The 25,479-nt window shown below is 39.5% G+C and overlaps 1 protein-coding gene across 2 annotated transcripts; it reads right to left on the bottom strand.

Annotated features, from left to right (window-relative positions):
• Positions 1-21: 21 nt before the first annotated feature.
• csf3r (colony stimulating factor 3 receptor (granulocyte)) lies at positions 22-12,210 on the bottom strand. 2 transcript variants are annotated; one of them, XM_022189643.2, is made up of 17 exons: positions 12,078-12,210; positions 9,629-9,719; positions 6,922-6,993; positions 6,465-6,761; positions 5,740-5,872; positions 5,421-5,587; positions 4,512-4,681; positions 4,205-4,355; positions 3,831-3,913; positions 3,490-3,697; positions 3,214-3,402; positions 2,889-2,990; positions 2,453-2,599; positions 2,229-2,369; positions 2,033-2,129; positions 1,868-1,946; positions 22-1,513 (listed from the first exon to the last, which is right to left on the bottom strand). In XM_022189643.2, the coding sequence occupies exons 3-17, from the start codon at positions 6,980-6,982 to the stop codon at positions 1,037-1,039; spliced, it is 2,502 nt and encodes an 833-aa protein (XP_022045335.1). In that variant the 5' UTR covers positions 6,983-6,993; positions 9,629-9,719; positions 12,078-12,210; the 3' UTR covers positions 22-1,036. The 2 variants fall into 2 exon arrangements, with proteins under 2 accessions (XP_022045335.1, XP_051812925.1); XM_051956965.1 differs by lacking the exon at positions 9,629-9,719.
• Positions 12,211-25,479: the final 13,269 nt, after the last annotated feature.

Genomic DNA, 25,479 nt, shown 5'->3' with positions numbered 1-25,479 from the left:
GATAGGAGAAGTAAAAAAAGATTGATTTTTTAATGATTTCTTTATTGAAAACAACAACAACAACAACAACAAAACAGTAAAGAGTAGAATTGTAGTCTTTTGTTTTAAAAGTAAATCATTACATCCACGGTGATACATCATGTTTTTGACATTAGGGGCTTTTGGTTGGACTGGACCATAAACTCTATATGGCTACACTGCTAAAAAAAATTAAGGGAATTCATCAATCATTGATATACACTATGCATTCATTGAGAACAAAATGATGTAAGAATGGACAGTGAAAACCAACATTTTTAATCCACAGAGGAGGGATTCATAATCACTTAACAGTTCCTAACTGGACAGATTAAGATCCCAGAAATTTGTTTGAATTTTTGTTATGTTAAGTGTTCTCTTTATTTACTTTAGCAGTGTATATAAACTGGAGACAACACAGTTTGCAGTTGGGGTTGCTATTTAAACAACTCAAGCAATCAGTCAGTGAATCACAATGCTAGCATTATGTATTACAGTATACATATACACATATATAAGAGAATATACCAGCCTCTAATTTCATTATTAATTTCCTGAATTTCATACAACTAAGCGGATATATAAACCAGTTGAGGTTACAGTGACATTTCTATTCAGTTTAAAGTGTAGCATAAGTCTCTCATCTAAACAACAGAAGTGTCTCACTGACCTCAGATTTAACCTGTGAATGATTTAATGGTTAAACAATGCTTTTCTGCCTTTATAGGTTTTATCTTTTTAGATTAAAATGTTTGAGTATGTTAAAATGTATGCACATATAACCCACAGTGACATGATTTCAACAATATATAGATATATTCTTGCAAAAAAGTTTATTTTCTAAAGATGTGATGTATGTACAAAGTGAAGTACAGACAAAGCATTGCCATCGTAATCATTAATTTTCAACATGATTTTAGCGTTATTTATAGCTTGCATTAACAGCTGTATACTGTGCCGGGTTACCATAAACAAACTCAGAAATACATAAACATCTTACAAAATGAGTGAAGTACTTTTAGTCATTTTGAGTATCATTCATTGCTAATGCTCGTAGAAAAGGAAATTCATCCCAAACAATGACTGGATCTGCCCCAACTTTGGGTACACAATCATGGCATGGCCCAAAAAAACACTGCTCCCTCGGCATCTCATCGGACCCCATATTCTGATAGCACTTTGGAGTGAAGGATTCTTCTGTCTCCAAGAGGGGTTGTGTGGATTCAGAGCGCAGGTAGACATGAGGCTCTTTGGGGGGTGGACTGTTGCATGGACTAGAGAATATCACGGTAGCATAGGGGACAGAGCCGCTGTTTGAACCAGAGTATCCTGGGATGAATGGTGAACCACAAATGGACTCTCCCAAGTCACTGGTGTCCTCTGCACTGTTTAACCAAAGATCATCTTCTTCTTTGCTTAGCTTCATAGGGAGGTCCAGGAAGCTGAGATGGGACAAGTACATTGGATCCTCATTGTCACAGGAAAGACATGTATCCTATAAATGGGAAAAAAAAGAAAAAGAAATGATGTCTATAACAGTAAATGACAATTTATAGACACTTGATTATGTCAGGCATATAAAAGGATAGTAAAATTAAAGCTAAAGTTTGCTGGCTAAAGTAGCATATTTTGACCACTTGAGGGCAGTGAGAATAGCTGTGAAATTCTAAGAGTCATAAAGTTTTGTTGAACAGGAAATAGCTATTGCTTTTACATTAAGTCAACAAAGAGCCACATTAATTTGGATGCCCTATATTCCTGTCCTATACTCTCCTGTTAGATTCATTTTGATCCTCACAGCTACTGATGGAAATATATCCTTGCACAGTTGGATGTCAACCTGCCATACCTGTGTTGATTCTGATGTCCATCTTTTAATGCTGCTGTTAGCTGGGTCTGGAACCACTGGCCAAAAACGCCCCTTTAACCTTGAAACAGAAGAACAGACAAATGTATGTTGGGAATAAGAAACAGCCCAGATTCATAGCTTAACACAGCATGGCAACAATCTTACCTTTTGTGTTTGGAAAAACAAGTCAGGACTGTGAAAATGATCAACAATGACAGCCCAACACCAGTTGCAATTGCAATCATCACACCAGTAACTGCATCTGGGAAAAGAAAAAAAAAAACACATAATGTCGATTCGAGAAAACACCCTCTGTTCATCTCTAGTTTATATACACAAAGTGCAAAATGATAATACCAACCAAAAGGGTCAATTTCAAAATGAGTTATTGAGCCATTCTTGCTCCCACCAGCAGTGCTAACCATCATGAAAGCTTCATAGACAGACGCAGTGCTGAGATGTTTAAGGATCACCTTTCTCTCTTCTGGATCAACATGCACGACTGAAATATAGGTCAGACATTAGGGAACACTAAGTACATAAAAATGTTATACAACAGTATGATAGTATGGATTTTTAACCTACTCTTAATGGGTCCCTTCTCATCCCAGTAGAATATTTTGTAGTTCAGGATAATTCCATTCCTCTGGTCTAATGGTATTTCATCCCAAGTAAGCTCAATATGTGATTTCCAGGTCTTTTTGATTTGTATCTTTGGAACCATGGCTGGAGCTTTAAAAAGGAATATGTGATTGTTAAAGCTGTAGAGACCAATTAGGATTTGACATTATATATTATAGCCTATGTCTTAAGCCATACTGGCCAGCAAAAAAGTTATTCATTTCTTTCCACAAGAGGGCATTATTCCATCATATATCAGCTATTCCCTGAGAACTTGCACAATATATATATTTTTAAACTCTTGTGCAAACTCTTCTCACTTCTTCAAAGTTGAGGTAGCCTGACTCTCACACCTCTGCTTTCTCTTTGTGTGATCCTCCTCGTGTCTTTGGTGACTTACCGTCTTGTCTCAAGTAGGCATTAACAGTCTGAGGAAGGCCTATCCCATCCTTAAACCTAGGATATACAGAGATCTCGTAGGGCTTGTAGGGCTCAAAGCTGCCTATTGATGAGAGAGAAGAGGTTAGAGTGGATCAGTGCCCACAAGATCCTAACACTGTGCAGGCAGGTTGCGCACAGGAAAAAAGAAAATCTTGAATAGGAGGGGATTGTTTGAATTCTTGTCCTAAAGGATGATCATTCGGTTAGGAAAACCAAACAAAAGGTGAGTGAAATAAGAAGTGTAGGGATCTTCAAGCATGTAATACAAATACTATAAAACATACCTGTAATAACAAGGCCAGACTGGTTCTTGTTGGCAATTTCATACTGAATGTGAGAGAGCTCTGGCTTCAACAAAGGCTTCCATTCCACCACATAATCAACAAGATTAGAAATGACTTTACTTCTCCACTGGACCATTAGTGATCTCTCATCCTGAGGAACAGCTGTGACGTTTAATATCACAGCACGAGCTACAGACAAAAAAACACGTTATGCATACTGTTGGAAAAACAAACTTCACTGTATCTTATCTCAAGCATTTTAAAGATGTCAGTTACTTGTAGGTTGGCATATCCGAACTTCAGTGGGGGAGGATTTCCCTGCTGCATTTACAGCGCTCAGGTACACTTTCTTCATTCTCCCAGGAAGCTGAAAGGTGCAGTAATTCTCCCTTGTAGAGCACACCTTTCCTTTTTCACCTGGCACTTTTTGCACAGAGACGATATATGACACATTTTGGCCGTTGGCACGGAATTGTTTTGATGGCTATAACGGAAAAAAACAGAAAATAAAGGGGGAGAAGGCATTTTAAAGACAGACCGCACACACTCCACCAAAACTATAAGAGAAAATACATCAGTTTGTGACAGGTATCAAGCAATGTGTGTGATGTGTGTACCTTCCAAAACAAGTGTATGTTGAGTTGTTTGGGCATATGGTCCCCCGATACTTTCATCCATGAGTCTAGGCGGCCAGTGGGAGCTGAAAAGAAAGAGACGGCTGTCAGCATTGCAGTTTGTCAAAAGCCTCCACTTCTCTTCTCACTCTTTAGAAAGTGAAACTTTTCTACACAAGACAGGTCTTATGGATTCACTACGAGAGTGCGCGACAAAACTCAATACATCAATTCAGCCTGTGCTATAGAGCAAAACAATGGGAGATGCGGAACATGACATTAGCATATATTGAAAAGACCAGGAAATGGAAGAAAAGGCAATAGATTGGAAAATGTTAAAGCGACTGAGTGTGTCACTGAATTGATCTCAGCCCTACCGCTCTCCAAGGTGACTCCAGACTCACTGCTGCTCCATTCACTCCAGGGGCTCTGCTGGTATCTGACTCGTATCTGGACAAAATACTGGGTCCCATGAAGGAGATGACACTGGTCGACATGTCTCGATGGTCTAACGCGGCTCACCAATACCTGACATATGTCCCAGAACACACAATTCATAGAAATGTGACTCTAGATACAAACACTGTGATCTTCACGCAGGACATATGGATGCTTATATCAAATGTTAGGAAACATCTCCACAGGAATTCTCTTTATATCCACAGTGCATTAATTTGAACTTACTGTTGGTTCCCTCCACTGGCTGCTGTCAATAGTCCGAAGACGGACCTCCAGGTTCAGACGGTACTCACGCATCCAACTCTGGTGCTGGGATAAGCTCCAGCTCAGCCTCAGGCAGCCATACCTTTTAGGCACCACTTGGATGTTCAGAATCTTGGGTGGGTCAAACTTAGCTGAAATAAAACAGTTACGAAAGCAAAAGATCACATAGAATTAGCATTTTTTTTTTAGCATATATTATACTCAGAGTGTTCTCCTCTCATGCATTACCTTTATACTTGAATAACAGGCGAAAGCACCAAGTGTTTAGAAAAGCAAAGGGTGACTTTTGGAAAGCCTTCAAGAACATCTACTGTCCTTAAAGCATTTCTGTAAGCCACAAAGACTCCTCTAACCGTCCGGATGAACAAATATAACTTTTGTTGAACAATACAAAGGCTTTTTAACCTAGTTTTCAAAATTTTAGTAATCCAAACAGATGGCTAAACACGCCGCTTTAGTTTCTGTTGTACTATGTTGTGTAATGTTGTGAGAAAGGAGAAATGTTATTTCTAGCTACTTGCATAGAAATATATATAGTTTCAACGTAGCTGTTTTGTTCATCAAGATAGTTAGAAAAGATGTGATGAGTCTAAATATTCCTTCTGAAGAGCACATACTGTTGTTGAATAACCTTCTGAGTGGCTGGATTTTTTTTTTTTTTTTAAAAAGTCATGCTAAGCTGAACTAAGCTCTGTGACTCAAATGTGAATGAGATAAACAAAATATCTAAATGTAAGGTTATGAAGGAAAAGTGAAGGAGTAGAACTAAGCATTGTTCAGAGAAAATACTGGATAATGGCCGCTAAATTGCTTGTCCACTCCTTGTTTGTTATTTTCATATATATATATATATATATATATATTTCTTACCTGCACTAATTGGTTCCAGAATGATTGGTGCTGAAGTTGCCTCTCCGAGGTCATTCTCAGCCTTCACATATATTTTCATTTCAGAGAATAGAACGAAACCAGAGCGTGGGATGGTGTAATGCTGAACTCCTGGTGGCAATTTATAAGTTTGGTTCTCGTGTGTATCCCTGAAATGATGAAATCATAATGTGGGAAATGCAGTTGTGTAACTTCACACGCATATTTTGTAAGTGACATTTGTAAACATTCCTGTCACCAAAATGGGGCTTGGTTTCTCACAGCTGTGTCCGTAAATGTGCGTCTGCAGGCAGATAATTACCATATCTCAGTGTGGAGGGTGTACTTTGTGGGAAGGTGGGTCTCCTGTTGTCCTGAGTCCCAGCTACAGGTCAGGGTGTTAGAGGTGGTGAGGTTTGTCTGACAGCTGAGATTCCGTGGTGCTTCTGGTGGATCTGGAAAAACAAGATTAAGAGCTTTTTTTTTTTTTTTTATATGGACCTTTTGCAGTAGGTCATATTCGTACACTGTCAATAATTATGTTTTTTCGAACAGCCATCAGGGGTTTTATGGCAGTAGTGATGCATCTATGGTGCGATTATATTTAGTATTAAGAGATTTTGGAACACAATAAATTGCATTAGCCATAATAGTGTTTTTAGAATGCATGTGGAAAATCTGATGCAACACATCTCTATTTGCAGGAGCTTTAGAGTTTTAATACAATGTTCAACAAATAAGTGTAATTAACAGAAAAACTAAACACAAGTTAGGTTCAAAAATATGTATCTCTCCAAAGATCTGTTAGTGTCACATTTGTTAGACTGGATAATAGGAAAGTTACGACTAATTTTCCTGTTGAAGTATTGAGGTTTTATTTTCCCTTTTCTAACAAACACAATAAATTCTCCTTTGACTGCTTTAAAAAGGTGCCAACTGTCCCAATTATGTCGCTATTTTTTCCCCACTGGAGACACACACAAGCAACAGTGGTGAGTTAATCTGATCAATGAACACACGTGTGAAAGAACATTAACTGTTTCTCACATCCGGCTTGGATCTCCACTCCTGCAACAACCTGAGTGGGAGAGGACTGGATGCAGCAGGTGAGGGATGCCCTGGTGTGATTGAAGCTTGATATAACAGCCTCAGAAACCAAGGCGCTCTCATTGGAAGCAGAGCTGCTAGGAATAAAGCGATTGTTAAGGCGCCACTCTATACGAACAGCTTGTCCATTGACTAGAGGGCAGTCCTCTCTGACGACACAGATTGCCGTGACAGGTGACCCCATAAGCACCACCGAGCTGGACGTCTGGACCGTTGCACATGGCTGCATGTCAGCCTCTAAAATTGAAAAAAAAAAAAAAAGATTTTAAATGTGACATTTTGAAGAGGGTATTAATTCCCAGCAAAGGAAGAAAAGGTGTAATAAAAACTGTCTCCATAATTGCTAGTTAGGTATTTCCATTTAGATGTGCTGTTTCATACTGAGAACAAGACTCACCATTCCTCTCTACATTCACAAATGCCACCACTACGGCAATCACTATCCATGTGGATATCATGACGATAAAACCTGTTAAGCAACCAAAAAGAAATGCCTTATTCTCAAATTAAAAACATTCATATCCTATCAAAACAATGAGAATTGCCTTTTCTTCCCAAGCGACATTGCACTGTGTGAGGGAGAAACTGAGAGTTATAACGTGTGTCGCTTCTAAACACATCATCAGGACGTTTATTCAAGGGTTTGGAGGTGATCTCCATGATGCATAATATTTCAGTATAAACAGCATGCATTTACTTCTTCCCAGAACTCTAGCAGTGAAAAATCTACAGTGCTGTTTGTGTCTGTCGAGCAGATACGGAACAAATCCCACCACTGACACATGACACACTCGGGAATAATAAAAAGCCACATTCATGGAAGCTTGGCTCAACGTTTATACAATATGATTACACAGGAGATGCAACATTTAAAGCTGTGCTACCAGATAAAAATGAAATTTGAATTCCCTGTAAACAGAATAAGGAGATATCACCAGTAGCTGTCTGTACACATACTTTCCCTGTTCTCTGACACTTTACTCCTACAAAGGAAATTGGTATTTGCTAGTTTTAAAAGGCTAACTAGCCTTGTTGGGTGTGAGCTCCACAGTTGATTGATCCTATATGTATAATAAGCAGAAAATGGGGGTTTATGCAGATGGAAGCAATTTCACAGCACATTGTACTTCTGGTGTTAAGTCAGCAACCTGCTTTTTAAATCCAAGAATAATTTGGGACACCACAATCAGGGCCGGCTCTCCCTATACGCGAATTAAGCGGCTGCTTAGGGCCCGAATTGACTGTGTCTGATGGTCTGACCCACAGACTGCCATCGAACATTACTTGCTTCGGACTAACCTGGCAACCACCCAACACGCGTTGTAAGTTCAGTGTCGCTGATTGGGCGGCAGCCGCAGCCCCAGACATGTCAAGGCACTTTTTTCAGCCGTTACAACAGCTAAACCCGTTATTAGCATCCAGTAACGTGTTTTCCCGAGCCGTCTTTGAATGCACCATGAGCGCATGCTAACGCAGGTGTTCCAGAGGAGACGTGCTGCTGTGCTGAGCAGTGCTGAACGTGGGTCTGGAGTAATGTTTAGCAAACCAGCCAGAGCCAGCAAGAAGCAAAAAACTTTACACAGTTTTTTTTCCAAACAAACCGTGTAAGTTGTGTGACCTTGTTGGATGCAAACAATGTTAGACTTGTTAGCTAAATGATGACAAGGTAAAACGTGGCAATATATCAATATGTTAAGCTAGTTAACAATAATTTAAATGTGGTTGCCTCTGTTACATTACTGCTAATTAGTTTATTCTTGGACTAAACCCAGTCCTCTTTCATTTCTGGGCAGAAGATGTGCTCACAATTGCTCTCCATGTATTTAAGTCTTTTGGTCCCAAAAGAGGAGAGTCAGGGAGGAGAAAAAAGAATAGGCTATCTATGGTATAAATTTACAACTATTTTTTACTCCTTCTCTTTCTAATTCTATCTCAGAATTTTGATTTTCAGATTTTTTAATGATTATTTCCATAACAAAGAGCAGAGTCAGGCAGGAGATGGACCAGAGGCGGCAGTAATGTTGACCATGCAGGGTCTGCAGAGGTGAAAAAAATATATAAGTGGCTGAGAAAAAAATATGTATCTATGGGTTAAAGTGATTTTGAGGTTAAATTCTACTGCAATTTTTACTCTTCCTAATGCTATTTCAGAATTTTTCTTACCACATTTTTTAATGTTTATTGCCATAACAGAAAGAGCAGAGTCAGGGAGGAGATGGATCAGAGGCCAGCAGCAGGGACAAGGATGTAGGGTCTTTACAGGTAAGGAGAGATTATAACTTCCTGAAAATAAGATATCTATTGCAGGGAGAAACCAGGCAGTACTGATCATTTCATGTTCAGTGTTTGGCACCTTTGGCTACTCGTCCAGTAGATGTTCAAGGGACATTGTTGTCAACTCAACTAGAGTTTGGCCACTAAAACTTTAGATTTTATAGTTTAAAGTTTTATACTTTATAGTTTAAAGAACTAGCCTAGTTGGTCCCCTGGTATTGTACTGTGGCTGTTAGGGATTATGTGGTTCTTTAGCCACTAAGGACGGTGCAATTAAATGTAAGAGAATGATAAATCGCTCTGAAAAATTTGTCCCCCTCACTTCTGAGATGGTGGTTACGCCCATGCCTGTCTTTATTCCAATAAAACATAAATCATCATGGTAACATATCAATTTAAACTGGCTCATTAGAAAACTATACGGGAAAAATACAGGAAAGAAAAAATAAACCAGCAGTCAGTTGGTGACTCCATGTTTCGTGCGTAAGTTAGGCTACTGTGACACCACGGCACCGTTTCAAACTTGATCGATTACACTGGTCTGGAGAAGCCACAGATGGAAAAGCAGTAGCACTAGAGATGGCATCATGGCTCCAAAAAGGAAGTTCAGGAGTGGGCTGAATATTTGCTGTTAATCATGTGCATGTGTGTTTTAACCCAATTACAAGCTGTGCATGTGATTTGGTAGTTGCCCTGTGCATGTTTTGGGGCCACAAAAAAAATCTTGCTTAGGGCCACCAAAGTTCTAGGGCCGGCCCTGACCACAATACAAACACAGGTATGAGGGAAATTGAAATGAATTGTGAGCACTGTGTTTATGAAGCACTCACCATTACACAGGCACGGAAGTTTAAAATTCACAGAAATGTGGTTGCGGGCTTACAAAGCATCACCAGCAAGACATGGCTGTGTATCTCCGTGCTGTAAGAAAAAAAACAGAGTCCTGATCCATTAATTGACTGGTTGAAACAAAGATTTTGCCCTGACAATTAAAGTGTTTGAAAATTAATCACACATAGAACACCATTTTCCGTATATGTCACTTATAAATATGGTTTTCAAGTATTTCGCATGTTGAAAATCGCATGTGAAATGGGATTTCATGTAATGAAGCACATGTATTTGTGTTTTTTTATACACCACTATATCTTTCACTTATGGAAACCTTTTTTTTTTCTAAATTACAGGACCAATTTGTTGTATTTTTGACTCAGACAAAAACAAAAAAACACCTCACAGTTTTTGTTTGTTTAATGTCACTTTATCCTCTAGGAAACTGGTAGAAGCATTTTAAACAGTTTGTTGGAAGTTTAAAGAAAAAGAAGGTTAATAAATCAATCATTAGATGACTTGGTGATGAATTGCACCTGATGACTAGGTTTACACTAAGAAGAGCTCATTAAATGTGTCACATTTCAAGTGCGATTTCATGTACAGAATCAAATACGATTCATTCCCGCGAGTAAATCAAGCTTCAAATTCATTACTTAATGCTACCAATAATTCTAACTGATACCATCATTAAATCCTAAATGCATAATCATTAAGTACTGCAAGGAACGCAACAGGGAGGAAAGCTCTCGTGTGTTATCTGACAGTGTGGCAGATAACCTTTATTGATTTCTCCATCAGAGACACATTACACACAGATGTGCTCACACACCCGCGTAACATAGCAACACATACATGACACATGCACACACACAAATTCAGTAAAGGAGACCACAGCATTGAGAAATTTCCTGTGGGCTTCTAGCATCACGTCTTGGTCTCCGTTCCTGATTCTGATGACGAACTGAAAACTCTTAAGTCCTTTGGAAAACATGTGTAGCGCAATATCTACATCTATATCATCAGCAGTCTCTTGAGAGTTCAATTCAATGTGTTCTTGAGGCTGAAGACGTAAATTGGAATTATTTGCTATTAGATTTCCATTAATCTAATCTTCTAAGTACATCTGGTCTGGAACAATATTCTACCTTTGGGCAGAAACTTTAAGTCTAGACTGTTAAATTGCAACAAGCCCATAAGATGAGGAAGTATTACTTATAATTTGTATCCATCACTCAAACTGTCTGATCGCCGCCCTCAGCCCACAATGACTGACTATTTGGTGAAGTCTGCCTTTCTCTATTAGAGAAAAATGAAATTTCTCACTGTTTCTTATCAGCCATGTGCAAAAAGGCCCCCATTTCCCCTGCTTTCCTTTTTAAATATCTGCTTACTACTAATAGGTAATTGCCCGTTGCTCTGACAAAAGGCAATTGAGAGAAAAAGAGGGGGAGAGAAGGGGGAGAGCTGGCAAGAATATTACACTTGGAGTGCATTTTATAAACAAATGCAATGACATACTTAAAATACAACAGCATAAATTAAGTCTGGCTCGTGTTTTTGTATTGGTAAGTAATGTTTTTGTTTTTTGTTTTAGCTGGGAATACGTTCAGGATTCATTTTCATTTCTCGGTGAGTCATGTCACTATGTGTAAAGAACTGTTTTGCTAAAGCTTCTGTACATTTCCTTTCCCGTTGCTGTTAGGGGTTACAAAACGCCCACGTTCAGGATTTAGCAATATCCTTCAGACAGAGTGCAATGACAAACTCCACTATTTCCCCTTTTCGTTGTATTTCTCATTCCAAGTACTACACTTTCAATAAGGAATCTGAAGGAGTTAAAGAATTTCTTTTTGTATCTGAACACTTAATTATCAAATGATTTTCAGAAAAGATGACCTTCTGTGTCAGCAGTTGTAAAACTCCCAAAATCCAAAAAGAGCTAAAGTAATCTGTTTCATGTTCCTCTTTTTTTATTGGATCATCAGAACATTACTGTGTCATCTGTACCTTAACACACTTACACTTCTCCCATAGAGACTTTCAAACCAAAAGAATATCCCAACAACTGACAAAATTTTAACACATTTGGCCCATTAAGCTTACTAAACCTTACTAAATATCTTCACTTTATACTTCTCTTTTAATCCTAAATTTTCAAAAATGTGTTGGCTGTATTAGGCATTAAAATGGCAAAGTATGATAAATGGCACAGGTACAATACAGTATGTCCAGAAAATCAGATCAAGTATGTGTTTCAGATTAAATTAAGTTGAGTGGTCCATAGCTTGGATGAGGATGCAAACATCTAGCTTGACCCGGTGTCATTCCGAAACTAGTTTTGTGAAGTTTTCCCTTTCAATCTGGCACAAGTATCAAAATGAAAGGCCCAGCAAAATCACTTGATGTGAAGATAAAGGAGAGCCATCAGAGAGGCTTGCCACTCACCACACAGCAGCTGCAGCAGACCCAGAAAGACAAGAGGCTCTCATCAGCCCTGATAGCACCAGATGAAACACTGTGGCTCAAAGCAGCTCAGATTGCAGGACATATGTGTGTGTGTTAGCCAAGCAGCGGCAGCGGCAGCAACATCCTTGTTTTGAATGTGTGAAACTTCACTATTTTTCAGGAAGAAACACATGACTGGTGGGGCCCTGTTATGGGTAGGAAAATGCTATGTTTAAATTCAGGGTTTGAAAAGCTCAACTAAACGTGTTCAAATCTGAAACAAATGCCATAATTCTTCACAGGTGATTTTGGATGTTCACGATTTTGAAGATATATTGATTTGTGATGGTTGACAACAAAAACAGGCACAGTCATTATGCCTAAATTTGTAGCAAGGAAATGCCAATCTCTTAACAGGCGAGGTGTCTGACCTTGCTGCTTGCATGAGAGAATGAAAGTATTTCATCCTTATTCAACGGTTTCCCTATAGGTGCTAATACGGCAGCTGTCAATGTCTTACCATATGTCTCCAGGGAGCCTTCCTGCTATAAGAATGTGGTAATTCTGGTTCAGGCTGACCCCTCTGTGTTGAGTGTGACCTCTCAAGTAGCATATCTGCTGTATCGCTGAGGCTGCTTCAAAATGCAGTCATCTCCCTCTCGAAGCCCGTCGAAGCCTTTGTCAGCGAGGTAATAGAACAAGCTCCTAAATGGGATTGTAAACCGTGCCTTGACCCCCCAAGGGCACTTGAAACTAGTTGCCATATCACGTTTATTAGCTTATTAAATCGTAAAATGATTCAGAGGCTGAGGACTCATTTCAAATGGTGCACGAGGCGAGCCAGTGAGCTCACCCACTCAACTTTTAATCTAACGGCTGCATCCCTGCTCGGTCACTCTACTGCCCTCAAAAGCATAATGGAAGCTAACTGTTAATCAAAGGGCCGCTGGAGGAGGAATTAAATGCACACAGTGGTAGGTTTTTGAATAGGAACCAACGGGAGCAAAGAAAAGCAGGCACTAATTAAAGACACATTAACTGGTTATCATGAGTTGACATATTTTGCTTGATCTTTTTTCCTAATCAGCAGTAATGAACGAAGCATTCTCCATCCACTGGGTATTACATGCTACGTTTCAGTGAGCAGTAAAATTAGCTGATGGCCCCGGAGCTAAGTTGAACTGATGAAGCTTTGGTGAGTTTGATTACGGTTCTTGTACTGTACTTAATAGAATGCTGTCTCCTCTTCAGATTCTTATTCACATTAGAGATGTGACTAACCCCAAATTAGTCACTGCTGGATATATCAACTCATATGAATCTGCCTCTATGCAGAGAACTGTAGTTAGCCGCCATCTCCATGCGTGTAATCATGGTTTCTGCTACCATAAATGCTTACATTCAGATCTAAAAATATTTCATTGGCTTCTGTTCACACAATGTCATCTTACTACTGCACTCAACCCTATATACTCTAAATACTCAAAAATCAGCATACCCAACCCTGGTTCTAACAGTGAAGGAAAGCCTGCATCAATGAGGAGATTAGGATTTTTCTTTTCTTAGAAATACCTGAAAATGCCACATTTATGTGACAGCATGCATGAGATACACGGTGTGTGTTTTTAAGAGTTTACTGGCTCCAAAAGAGATTTAAATGCTGATAAAAGACCAACACTACAGTTTGTCTGTGAATATATTGAAAAAGACCAGGCCTTTTGGAGAAGAAAATATTTCACATAATTCCTTTTACCGTCACCATTTCAGTAAGGATTCAAGTGTTTAAATTAAAAATTCTCAGCAGGTTGCCTATTTGATTGAAAATGGTTCTTTATAAAACTGAAATTCAAGTATGCTAAAGCCACAAACCAGGATTTCAGAGTATGTTAGTAATGATGATATTTGCAGCATATTATTTTCTCGACTGTCTGATTGGTAATCAGTGAAAGTCACGCAGAGTTCACACAAATAGTATTTGGGTAAATTATCTGTTTAAAGGCTACCGGACAGAGGCAGTCGTCTTCACTTCCAATGACACGGACATAGTGAAGCCAGTAAAGAGGGAATAATGGTGCCACAACAGCAGCTATTCTCTAAATCTGGAGTAAATAAAGCTATACAATATATTCTTGGACCAATCAAAAGTAGAGTTATATGGCCACTGTAACAGCAGCCATGTTTGGTGCAGACCAAAGAAAAAGAAACTGTAGTAACTGTGTTGGAAAGGGCATTGGAAAGGTTATGGTTTCCTACCTCAGGGAGTGGACAGCTTGCAGTCACAGAGTATATGAAATTAATGTGAGACCATCTGTCCGAAAGTTCAAGATCAGGCATTAAATTGACAGACTTAAATGAGATGCAGTAAAGAAAAACATATTTTATTCAAAACCATGTTGGAGCTGAGGCATAGGTTTAAAATGTGACAGGTAAAAACTGTACTAATCAAGGTATGGACTCAATACAACATGCTATATGTTTTAAGTAAATGCATTTCACAGTGATCTTTGCTGTCCACTTTTTGTTTAAACCAGTACTATAAACCAACAAATAAGACATTTTCAGGATAGCTCAGCAGATTGCATCCTGTACAAAATTTACCTGAACAACATTTTTAGCCATGTAGGAGAACTAACAGAGTTTGATGTCACATGATTCCCATCATAGCTCTAACCATCATCAAATTAAGCAGAGGCATAACTAGAGAGACAGCTGAAAACACGTGTGTGGATGTGCAGGGTGTTTAACTCATTGCAATTCATCTAGGACATGACTGACTATATGTCCTGTTAGCGACTGTTCAAGAAGAGTAAGGGGTCATGAAAGTCATTAGTCAAAGTCAGTCTCTGAGATCTACTGACATCTACATCAGACCTCAAGAAAGTCCATCTAATAGTAGCAGGGAAAGGAGTTACTGGGATCTTTATGTCAAGACAAAAGTCAGGGGCACAACTTGGTGGCCAAAGTTGATGGTAAAGATTAGAATATTTGCTGTTACCAGCTGCTCGAGGATGGTGACAAATTCTGGCAATGTGTGCATTGCTTTCAGATTGTACCATCACTGTTATGGACATAATCGATTCAATTTGCATATGTACTGAATTTCCCTGTCATAGTCATCCATCCATCCATTCTCTATACACCGCTTTATCCTCACTAGGGTCACGAGGGGTGCTGGAGCCTATCCCATCTGACTCGGGCGAAGGCAGGGGACACCCTGGACAGGTCGCCAGTCTTTCGCAGGGCTACATATACAGACAAACAATCACCCTCGCATTCACACCTACGGCCAATTTAGAGTCATCTATTAACCTCAGCATATTTTTGGACTGTGAGAGGAAGCCGGAGTGCCCGGAGAAAACCCACGCATGCACAGGGAGAACATGCAAACTCCATGCAGAAAGATCCCAGGCCCAGGCCGGGACTCGAACCAGGGATCTTCTTGCTGCAAGGCAAAAGTGCTAATCACTACTCCACTGTGCAGCCTGCCATAGTCATATTTATTGTAAATATCTTTAGAAATGTGGCTGCAAAAGCAAGTTATATTTCCTTGAAACCCATTGTCATGTGAGATTAGTCACGAGCACAGCTGTATTTAACATTCACAGAGCTTGATGTGTCTACATACCCTTGACTCGTTGTACACTGAGGAGAGTGGCCTCTTGCACTTAACTGCTGTGTCCACCATGAGGATTGGTCCAGTGAGCCTGAGAGAGAGAGAGAGAGAGAGAGAGAGAGAGAGAGAGAGAGAGAGCGAAAGAAGCTCCGACTTACGCTTCTGCTCCTTACATGCACCCAATCCACTCCTATCTAGTACCTGTCACACGCTGGCTGCAAAATGGAATTGACTATTGATTTCCCTCTTACTACAGGTCAGTTGTGCTGGCAGGCTATAGTGGGCTCACTGAGAGCCTCATGTGGGACAACAAGAAGGGGAGAGAAGCAACACAAGAACCAAATACACACATTACAAACCACACACCACACATACACATTCTCATATACCGCCATATTCTCCAAGCTTGTGTAAAGGAGAGTCAGTAATGCTTTAAAAGAAGCATGTTGTGATAAGAGCTTTGATTATTATTATTTTTTTAAAAACTGTGGTGAGATTTATGGGATCAAGAAAATATAGGAAGTATTGTAAGGTTTTGTGAACCTGAAAAAAGCAGTGGCTCACAAAAACTTTTAGTTCATGACCTTTTTAAATAACATCATGTGTTTTTGAGAGAATATTCCAAGACCGTTTTGAACAGTTTTCAGGGACCCGAGGAAGTGAAACTGCAGTATTTCACTAAAAAAAAGAATGTATCAGGTCACTTGAGCTTATAGGATTTGTTTTATAAATTCATACTGTAACTGACAACTGTTCTTTTTGAATTCCATTTGAGATAAAAGATAAACATTACAAATTTACATGACAAACAGCAGTAGGTAACACCAATCGTTATCTCAAGGCGTTTAGAGACATAACAGTGATATTGCTTGCTTTCCTCCTTCCTCAGATTTTTCTCCTAGATACACTCATAACTGTTTGCACATGGAGTCAAGTCCCTGCTTTAGCATCTTATTTATAATAATGTGAATGTCTTAAAACGTAAAACCTTCAAAAAAAATTAGCAGCAACTACATCCGTTAAATACCTACAGTGAAGATAAAGGTACATTATTTCCCTTTCTGGAATAAAGTAGAAATGAATAGAATATAATTATTCCAAGTAAGATACTACACAAGTAACTATAAACTGTACTTTACTTGAGTACCTGCTTGACTGGCAATCTTCCAGGTTTGGAAACACTAAAAAAAACAAAACAATAGACTACAAAACAAAGTTGTTTTATTAAAGCGAGCAAGTTTTATGAAACCAGAGTGCCAAAAGCTTTATTCAAAGACAACGGCCACAACTGCTGCTGTGGCTTGTGTTTGTATGGTCTGCACTGTTATTTATTGTCCACTGTCGGTCATTGCTAAATGTGCCCAGTAAAGCCGCTAACATGACCACAGAGCTATTTAGAAGTTTATTGTTTCATTTGCCACTTTCAGAAAACAAAGAAGTAACCAGCGCTTGCACATTTTTCAAGCGTGCAGAAACATTTTGTGTAGCAGATATGATAAAGGCTGTAGACTTGAAGTCACTTTCCCAAGCAGAGGAGTTTGCAGACAAAAACCTGCACGACAATGGATAGTTCCAAAGTCAGTGAGAAATGGACTTTGTGTTATTTGCATGTAGATAATAATACTGTGAAGTATTATTCAGTACAAAAGCCCTGCAATAAATACCTGTTTAGGTGTCAAGACTGTCTGAGGCATGTTGATTTAAGTCTGTCTTTGTGCCCCAACCCCTTGTAATGTCCCAGCAGTAGAATAATCCAATAGGTTAAGAAATTTAGGCTTGTGTTGATTTCCTGGAATAGATAAAAGCAATAAATATCAGCACAACACAAATTATGGCTATTTAATCAGTGTGAAATAAAAACAATTAAAATGAAACTAACCTCTAAAAGTGTTATCAATCCAGTTACTTTGGCTGAACTGCTCTACATGTGCAGTCAGCTTTTGTTGACTGTGCAGTTTTATTTTTGTCTCCTCTTTAATATGGTTTGTGACATCAAACCAGATTCATTTAGCTACAGATTCTTCTACCTGCATGCACTTTTACCCTTTTTTGAAAAGCTCTTCAAGGGGTCAAATCATTGATTGAGGTTAAGGAACCAAACAATCACAAGGGTTCATAGCAAGTGTGTGTCACAGTCAGTGACAGTGCAGACTAGCTGAAGCCCGTGTTAGATACGTTTTCTATTCTCCCTCTGTAGAAATTCATGAACTAGTCTGAAATCATAAAATATGTGATCTCCAGGTGGGCTTCAAATTCCCTCCCTGCTGCTTACGTTCCTCTTTTTCCGCTCAGCCTGCCATCCTCTATGATGTATAGCCATTCTTAATTGCCTCCCTTCCTGCTCCCCATTAACAGCTGATTGGTTGACTTTGTTCTGTCACTCATTTCTTTTTCGCGTTCTGGATGAATGCTCATAACCGACTCACTCTCAGGCTCCTGATTGATTGATTTATGGGTCGATCAGTGGATAACCTTATCCACCTACCATTTCACACACTCAGACTCTCTTTTAGAGAGCAATCAAAGCCAGGGGTAGAAAAGTGAAGTGTTTCTTCAATTACTCGTGTAGAAAATGTACTTCCAGTTTGTGTTCTGCATCAGAAAAACAATGACTTCTAAGATAAATGTGCAATATTTGCAGACACAGCAGCCCTAATTCAAGCTCTCAAGCTGTATTTTAATAATGCATTGGCTCTAGCAGAGGTGCCAAACCAAGACTGAAACATGCCATTGCTAAAACACCAAAGCTATTTGGAGAAATTACCATAGCCACTAGTAATACTTACAAACAACAGATTGTAAACAGATTATGGGATTTGTCAACGGCTGACCTTCTGTTAAGCAGCACCTGTGTAAAACAATGTGAGCCAAAAGGATGTCTACCCATTAATACCAACAGATGGCACTCTGGTAACACCCAGACCCCAGCCTGTCATTTATGACATGCAGGAAAAAGGAGAGGCACTGAGAATTAGAACCATTTCTGACTTTTATCGTCAACAGATAATGTATGATGATTTAGAGTTACAGGTGAACAAGCAACAACTCAGGAACATTTATATAGATAAGTTGGACACGACCACAAAACATGAGTCTAAATGCAAACTGTTTATTCCTTATCAGAATGCTTGTAGGAACTTGCTTCAGGGATGCTATTTAACAAGACAGCCACTGTATGCATCAGGATCTTTAGCTCACTGTGTTATTCTAACTGAACTTGATTTTAGGTTTTATCGGACGTCTCAAAACAGCTTTACCTTGAACAAACGGCTGGACATTGAGACTTCTGTGCAGATACTGAGAAGGACGGCCTGGAGACCTTATCCAACTACCAAACACAGGACCTTGGCTCATCCGTGCTCTGTTGCGTCCTTTTTTGATGAAGCGAGATGAACCAAGGACAGGGACCTCTCTTCCCAGGCCATATCCAGTTAGACCCCTCTGGAAAGCAACGTCACCCACGGTTTTGGGAAGGGGGAGTTCACTCAGAGACATGCCATGTCTATTTGGGTCAGACTTGTCAACAACAAGGTCATGCTCATTGTAGACAAATGAGAGGGGCTTGTTGTGACCCTGAGGATCCCAATTCATAAGGTCAGACTGGCCAGAGGCTTGAGCTAGTGTTGGTAGGGCAACATGCTTGACCTCTTCAAAACTGGGCTCGTGGTTACTAACAGAATGTCCTCTGGGAAATCCGAAGACTTGGTCGACAGTGTATTCACTTTGAAGTGGTTTGTAGGTGCCGTGGCTCATTAGGAATCTGTCAGAGCTCATGGGGTACGACTGTTTATATATTCTGCCATCAAAGAGGGTTCCTTCTGGATGTTTTTTTCTGTAGGAGGCCAATTCTTGGTCGTTCATGTTATTGTAAGGTTGAGGGTGCACTGCATGATGAGGTGGTCCATAGAGATCAGGGGCTCCATGGACTCCAGGAAACTCCAAACCCAAGGCGGCTGCTCGGGCTACAGCAGAACAACATGCACAAATATTGGATAAACTGCAGTTATTCTCTGCTGTTACTTCATTTTGAAAAGTCAAATATAACCACTAATTGGTAATTATAAGAATGCAGTAACATCAGTGAAAGTACACTACATACCTCTTGCTGTTTTAGCACAATAAGCACCTCCAGCTGACACAGAGTGGAGCACCATAGTGCTGTAAGAGACAAAAAACACAGTAAGCTAAACAGCACAGCTCAGAGCAGCTATGATTGTTTTTTAACCACAGGAAACCTTAAGTTTCAAAGTACCTGAGAAAAACCCCCAGAGGTATACACATCCCTGCAGTTACATCAGCATGAACTTCATCACAGCACAATTACTAAAACACTTGCCACTCTTGACTTCTCCTGCAGCCACTCGGACTGCCTAAAACCTCACCCTGGCTTGATTTACTAATTACCGACAGCTGGTTGTCACAGAAACCAAAACTCAACCACTGAATCCAGTGAGCCACTGGCAAATTGCTTCATTATAGGAAATTAGTTAAAATGCTTGCTCGCAGCAGAATTCAAGCAAAAAAAAAGCCATTTTGATATTTTTCATTAAAGACAAGTGAAACACATTTAAAAACTGCAGTGTGAGTCATGCAAACATCACGGTTTAGTGTGAGTACAAACGTATGATTTTGTAATCCCTGGCAGCACCATATGTTTGTTAGGTGACAAAAATCTTTTTGTGTGTAATTCTAATAGCATGTATTTTGTGATTCTAGCATGACTGTAACATTAAATCAGATTATATATCATCTGAACAGGTATTTCATGAACATTTTGAATTACCTGTATCTTTCAGTTTAGTGATGACCATTTCAAATGATCTCATTGAAGGTGACCTCTTTCACTAAAAGCTTCAGTAAACATAGAGAACATGTGAAACTATACATGCAGCTGTGACAGTTTTTCTCCTGTTTCTCAAAAACACACAGTTTGCGACTCCTTTACACAATGAACTGTTTCATTTTAGAGAGAGAAAAAAAACAAAGGCTGGACTTTTGCAGCTAGGTATGTCTGAGGCGACAATGAAGCAGGTGAGAGCAGTGGAAGCATTTAATAATTCACCCAAATTATTTCTGTCAGGACTGACAAGCTAAACTGGGGCTTGATTTAATTCTGTAATTGCAAGTTCACCTTTACCCTGAACCCATACTTTGGTAATTAATAGGCCCAGGCTTTATTTGAAGTGTGGCATGGCAAGTAATGGAATTCAAATTGCAGGTGATGCGAAACCAAAGATGTGAATGCCTGCTTGGCCAAGGAGCTCATGTTATTCTCCCACCACGCTGTCACCCAGAGGAGATGCCAATAAGTAGCACCAACCCTCAATCAACCTATAGACCTAATCCTCTGCTGCTGCACTTTGAGCACCATCTGTCTATCGTTAAGGACGGACTAGTCTTGAACTTTGCTGTTTGACTTGTGGATTTAACAGGCACATACACACACATTCAAACTGTCTAATACACACTGTGGTGTCCAACAACAAAGGGACTGTGGTGGGTATTAGCTAGAGACTCCACAGCACACTTACTGTATATCTCATATGGAAGAGGTTGAATCACTTGACACACATCCTCTAGAGCCCGGTGTTGGTATACAAGGTCAGCAACAGAGGGTCAGTGCTCCACCTCCACACCTCAGGGTGACGGTGAGCCTCCTCCCTCGGCTCCCTGAACCTCCTGTAGGCCTCAGTTATGACGAGCAGGAGGTCCGCGGTGTCATTTCCCCAAGTTGTTGACACAGACAGAGCACTGGGAAGCCAAATGAACTCTGACACCTTCACGACACAATGTGTCTGTACTGGTTGTTTTAAACCAAAAGGTTTAGATGCTCCACTGTTGGATTTATGATGAAACCACTCACATTTGTTTTGGGCTAATTTTTCAAACTCGTGTAAATATGTATCAGAATCAATTAGGCCTAATAATATACAGTCCTTAGAGGATTCACATCAAAGCACATAAGCACACAATCCAATTAAGAGTGTTTACTGTTTAGATTGAAATGCTCAGCGTTCCGCTCTTAAACCCAATCCGCATATCAGTAAACAATATTTGCCAGAGTGTCTTTTCCAGTGGTTGTGTGTAGGCGTGTGTGTGTGTCTGCATGTTCACATGTACGAATCAGGAGAGATAACGAGTGAGAATATATGCAGCCTTGTAATCTTTCATATGGTTTTGTGAATTTCTTTTGCGTATTAAAGGATCAATCCCTGATACCGAATTTGCAGACCCCAAGAAAATTTGTGTTTGGGAATTTCAGATATTTTCAAAATGTGTAAAGGTGTTTCAGTGATTTTCCATGTAAATATAAACAGCTGAAGGCAAAGGACAAACCTATCAAAGCATTTTTGTTATTTCTACCTCAATGGATCCATATACAAGACAAAAAAAATAATTAAATGCATATTTATTTATATCTTCATTAGTGTTTTATTTTTTGTAACATGTGTAATATTTTCCAGATGGGTAGACAGTACTAAATTGGTCCCACATCATCAAACTGTAAAGGATAAAGAGCATGAATAACTTAGACAAAGCATACTATTAAGCTTGAGGCTGGAAGATGACATGCAAGTGACAAAGAAACACACACGATACAGTCTGAAATAAAAACAAGATTTCTCTGAATGCAATAAAGACCTACAGTCAAAATTGTAGTCTAAAAATAATGTGATCAAGGTTCTTCTCTTGCTACCTCTAGCAACGTATTTCAGATGAATGAGATCACAGGACTTCATTTTAATGTAAAGGAGCCATTATTAGATGTATAAACTGTCTTGTAGGATGTTAGTATCTGTTTTAATGAATTCTAGGATTCTTATTCCTAATTCCTCGTTCTTCTTCTCACCACTGTGGACAAGAGATACTGAACTCTTTGAGCTCTAGGGCTCTCAAACACGAATAGCAATCAGCAAAGGGAGCGAGGGAAAGGAGAGGAGGAACATGCACCCAAAGAGCAACAGCTCCCGTAGAAAAAGTCAAAATACACACTGAGTGAAATATCCACAAAAATGTCAGAGAATGATTGTGTACAAGAGAAAGAAAAGCATACTGTATGTTTCCGTATTACCAAATAAGCAAGAAATCCAATTAATCTCCTGTTCATACATGCTCAGTATAGTCTTGCCTGTATCAGCCATGCTGAGCTTGCAATTTGAGACAATTAAATTTGGTCATTTGGAAGCTGCCTTACTCATCTTTTCACTTACTGAACATAGACCATGGCTTGCAATCTGTCCCTCTCTCCAGGCTTTTCAAAATGAGAAAAAAAAAATCGACAAGAAAATGCTGTAAGGCCCAAAGCATAATTAACAATGACACCTCTTGGATGGCTCCTTTAAATTCCATACCAATTAGGAAAAAGGAGCAGTCAGCAGCTATTGCTTGTGATATCCAAACAAATGCCCCTTGCGGCTGGTTCCAGCATGCATGCAGTGGCTTTTATTGGGGACACAGTTACCTGTCAGGCTTGATTTCAGTGCTGTGGATCCCACTTTGCGTGGTGCTGTCCCAAACCATCTCCCCACGCTCAACTCAACGTCGGAGATTAATTAGCGATGTGTGCTTCTACACAGACCAAGAAACCCAAGCAAGCTGGTCGAGAGAAAGAAAGGAAAGGGATATGATGAATCAACAATGGTGTCTTCTTCACAGTCAGTGTTGTTGCTATCCAAGCAATTTCCATAATGCTCAACAGCATATTCTGACAAGATGAACTGCAGAGGCAAATAAATCTACATCAGCTCTACTGTATATTTTAGGTCTGATGAACTAATTATGTGAGTCAATTTATAGTTTTACAGTCTCCACTGCAAACTTTCTTCAATTCATATCTTGCAATTTTGTTTTGCTTTGCATACTGCATTTTTCCTTCTACACATATTGTATGTACTGTATAGCCCATCTGGAGTCCCTAATTACTTTTCCTTGAGGACTGAATCAGCTAAACAAAGCTTACAGTGTCTAAGCTTCATATTTTATATAGTGGTGTCATTTTTACACCAATAATAATAGTAACAAATATGACAGCATTTTCCTTTCTCGAGTTATTTTCGCTTCATTATTTTAGCTGTATGAGTTATTGTATATCCCCATGTCTAGATTTTCATTTAAGTGTCTGGTTTTTTCAGTATGTTAGAACACACACTTATGGAAACCCCAATGTGATTTTGTTCTTGCTGAAAAGGCTAAAAATTGCTTTCATATCAAAATCTCTACAGAAGTCCAAATAGAATGGAATCTTAAGCGCCTACCCTTTGATTCAGTGGTCATTTTCATTCCTTCATGCGATAGCTGCTAAAACGAGTACATGCTTTCGTTGTAAATTGTCACTTGATGTGAATCTTGCAGATGATAGGCTGATAGCATAGCAAACAATTCACCCAACAGTATGGTTAAGGTAAAACTAATTAAAGGCAGCTTGCTCTGTAGGAATGATGAATGGTGTATTTCAGTCACTTTGCATCTTTTAATATGCCCATAGATTTTTTTTTTTTTTACACAGACAAGTATTAAATTCAGCATAGGGGCTGTGCTGAGAATGAAAGGTACCATCACATTGCTGTGTCTGCAGCAATAGCAGTGTTCTACAATCTGTGCTCTTGATATATCAATCTATATTATTTCTGTTCTATCTAACAACCTGTGCAATGCACGAGGCTGCTGCTGTCTACTATGTTTAATCTCAATATACAGCTGAACAAACACGTTGTATCTAAACGAAGAGAAGTTTTTCAGCATATATACGCATGTTTTTCTAATTAGTGTCACACAAGTTATTCAATATCAGCCCAGAATGGATCAGCACTTTGCTTGTTCTCTGCTGGTCATAAGGTAAAGGCTAAAAATACGGAAACTCATCTATCAGTAAAATCACCTCATGTAACTATTATTTCCCTCACTGTGGAGTCTGTGGTTGCTATCGTGAAAGTGAGCTGCAAAGGCAAGCTGAAAAACCTGAACCGTCATCAACTCAGACAGGCTTAAATAGCCATGCTTGTTCATTAGAGTGTAGAGCACTTAAAACAATTGAAACGGTGAGAGAAACCGCTCTCAACAATAGACCATTGGATAATCGAGTGTACATGTCCATGCAATGGATGTTTTGCTTGACTCCCAAAGAACTAATTCAGCCCACAGACCTTCTGGGGAGCCCTGGTCTACATGGTTCAACGCTTTGTTGTGTTTGTGGGAGATCACAGATGGTGACGGGCGTTTCTCTTGCACGAAAACCATCAGTGATAAATATTTTAGTCATAATAATGACAGAATCTGCCACTAAATACATTAACTTTCAGCTGATGATATTTAAATTGTTGTGTAACTGTAAAAACTTGAGGAATTCAGTTCAGGTTTCGGTAAGGTTAAAGTATGAATCTGGTGTTTGGTTTTGCAGAGGAGGCAAGGAACTCCTGTGAGCAAGTTAGCAGTGTGGAAGTTACTTGGATCTGGATCAGCTTCGAATGCCTCATAACAGGGAAGCCAGGAACATGTATTTGCTGGCTGTGACAGTCAATGAATCAGCTAAATATCTGTGGGTGTAGAGCCTGCTGGTAACGCCAGTCGGATCCGTTGCGTATCTGGATGCGCCCTGCAGTCCTAACCAAGCAGCTGGTGTGGTTGGTGGTAAATTTCTAGAGGCTTAATAAAGCTACACCAAGCTTGGTGCTGTAACGGAGGGAGGTAGGAGGGGGCGAGGATGGTGGAAATAGTCCTAGAAAGGAACAGAGAAAACTGAAAAAGACAGAGAGCTCTTAGGCGGTGATGGCTGATCCCAAGATTGCTGCC

The sequence above is a fragment of the Acanthochromis polyacanthus genome, chromosome 12 (genome assembly GCF_021347895.1).
Source record: "Acanthochromis polyacanthus isolate Apoly-LR-REF ecotype Palm Island chromosome 12, KAUST_Apoly_ChrSc, whole genome shotgun sequence".
In the NCBI taxonomy this organism is placed as follows: Eukaryota; Metazoa; Chordata; class Actinopteri; family Pomacentridae; genus Acanthochromis; species Acanthochromis polyacanthus.
This window is presented reverse-complemented; position numbering and strand designations above follow the sequence as displayed.

What these genes read in the sequence shown, in the direction of transcription:
- csf3r (XM_022189643.2), bottom strand. Translation starts at nt 6,982, where the DNA reads ATGATATCCACATGGATAGTGATTGCCGTAGTGGTGGCATTTGTGAAT. An exon ending in GCCAGTGGAGGGAACCAACA is followed by an intron (nt 4,356 to 4,511) that starts GTAAGTTCAAAT and finishes GACATATGTCAG; the next exon opens with GTATTGGTGAGCCGCGTTAG. An exon ending in TGTTTTTCCAAACACAAAAG is followed by an intron (nt 1,947 to 2,032) that starts GTAAGATTGTTG and finishes TTCTGTTTCAAG; the next exon opens with GTTAAAGGGGCGTTTTTGGC.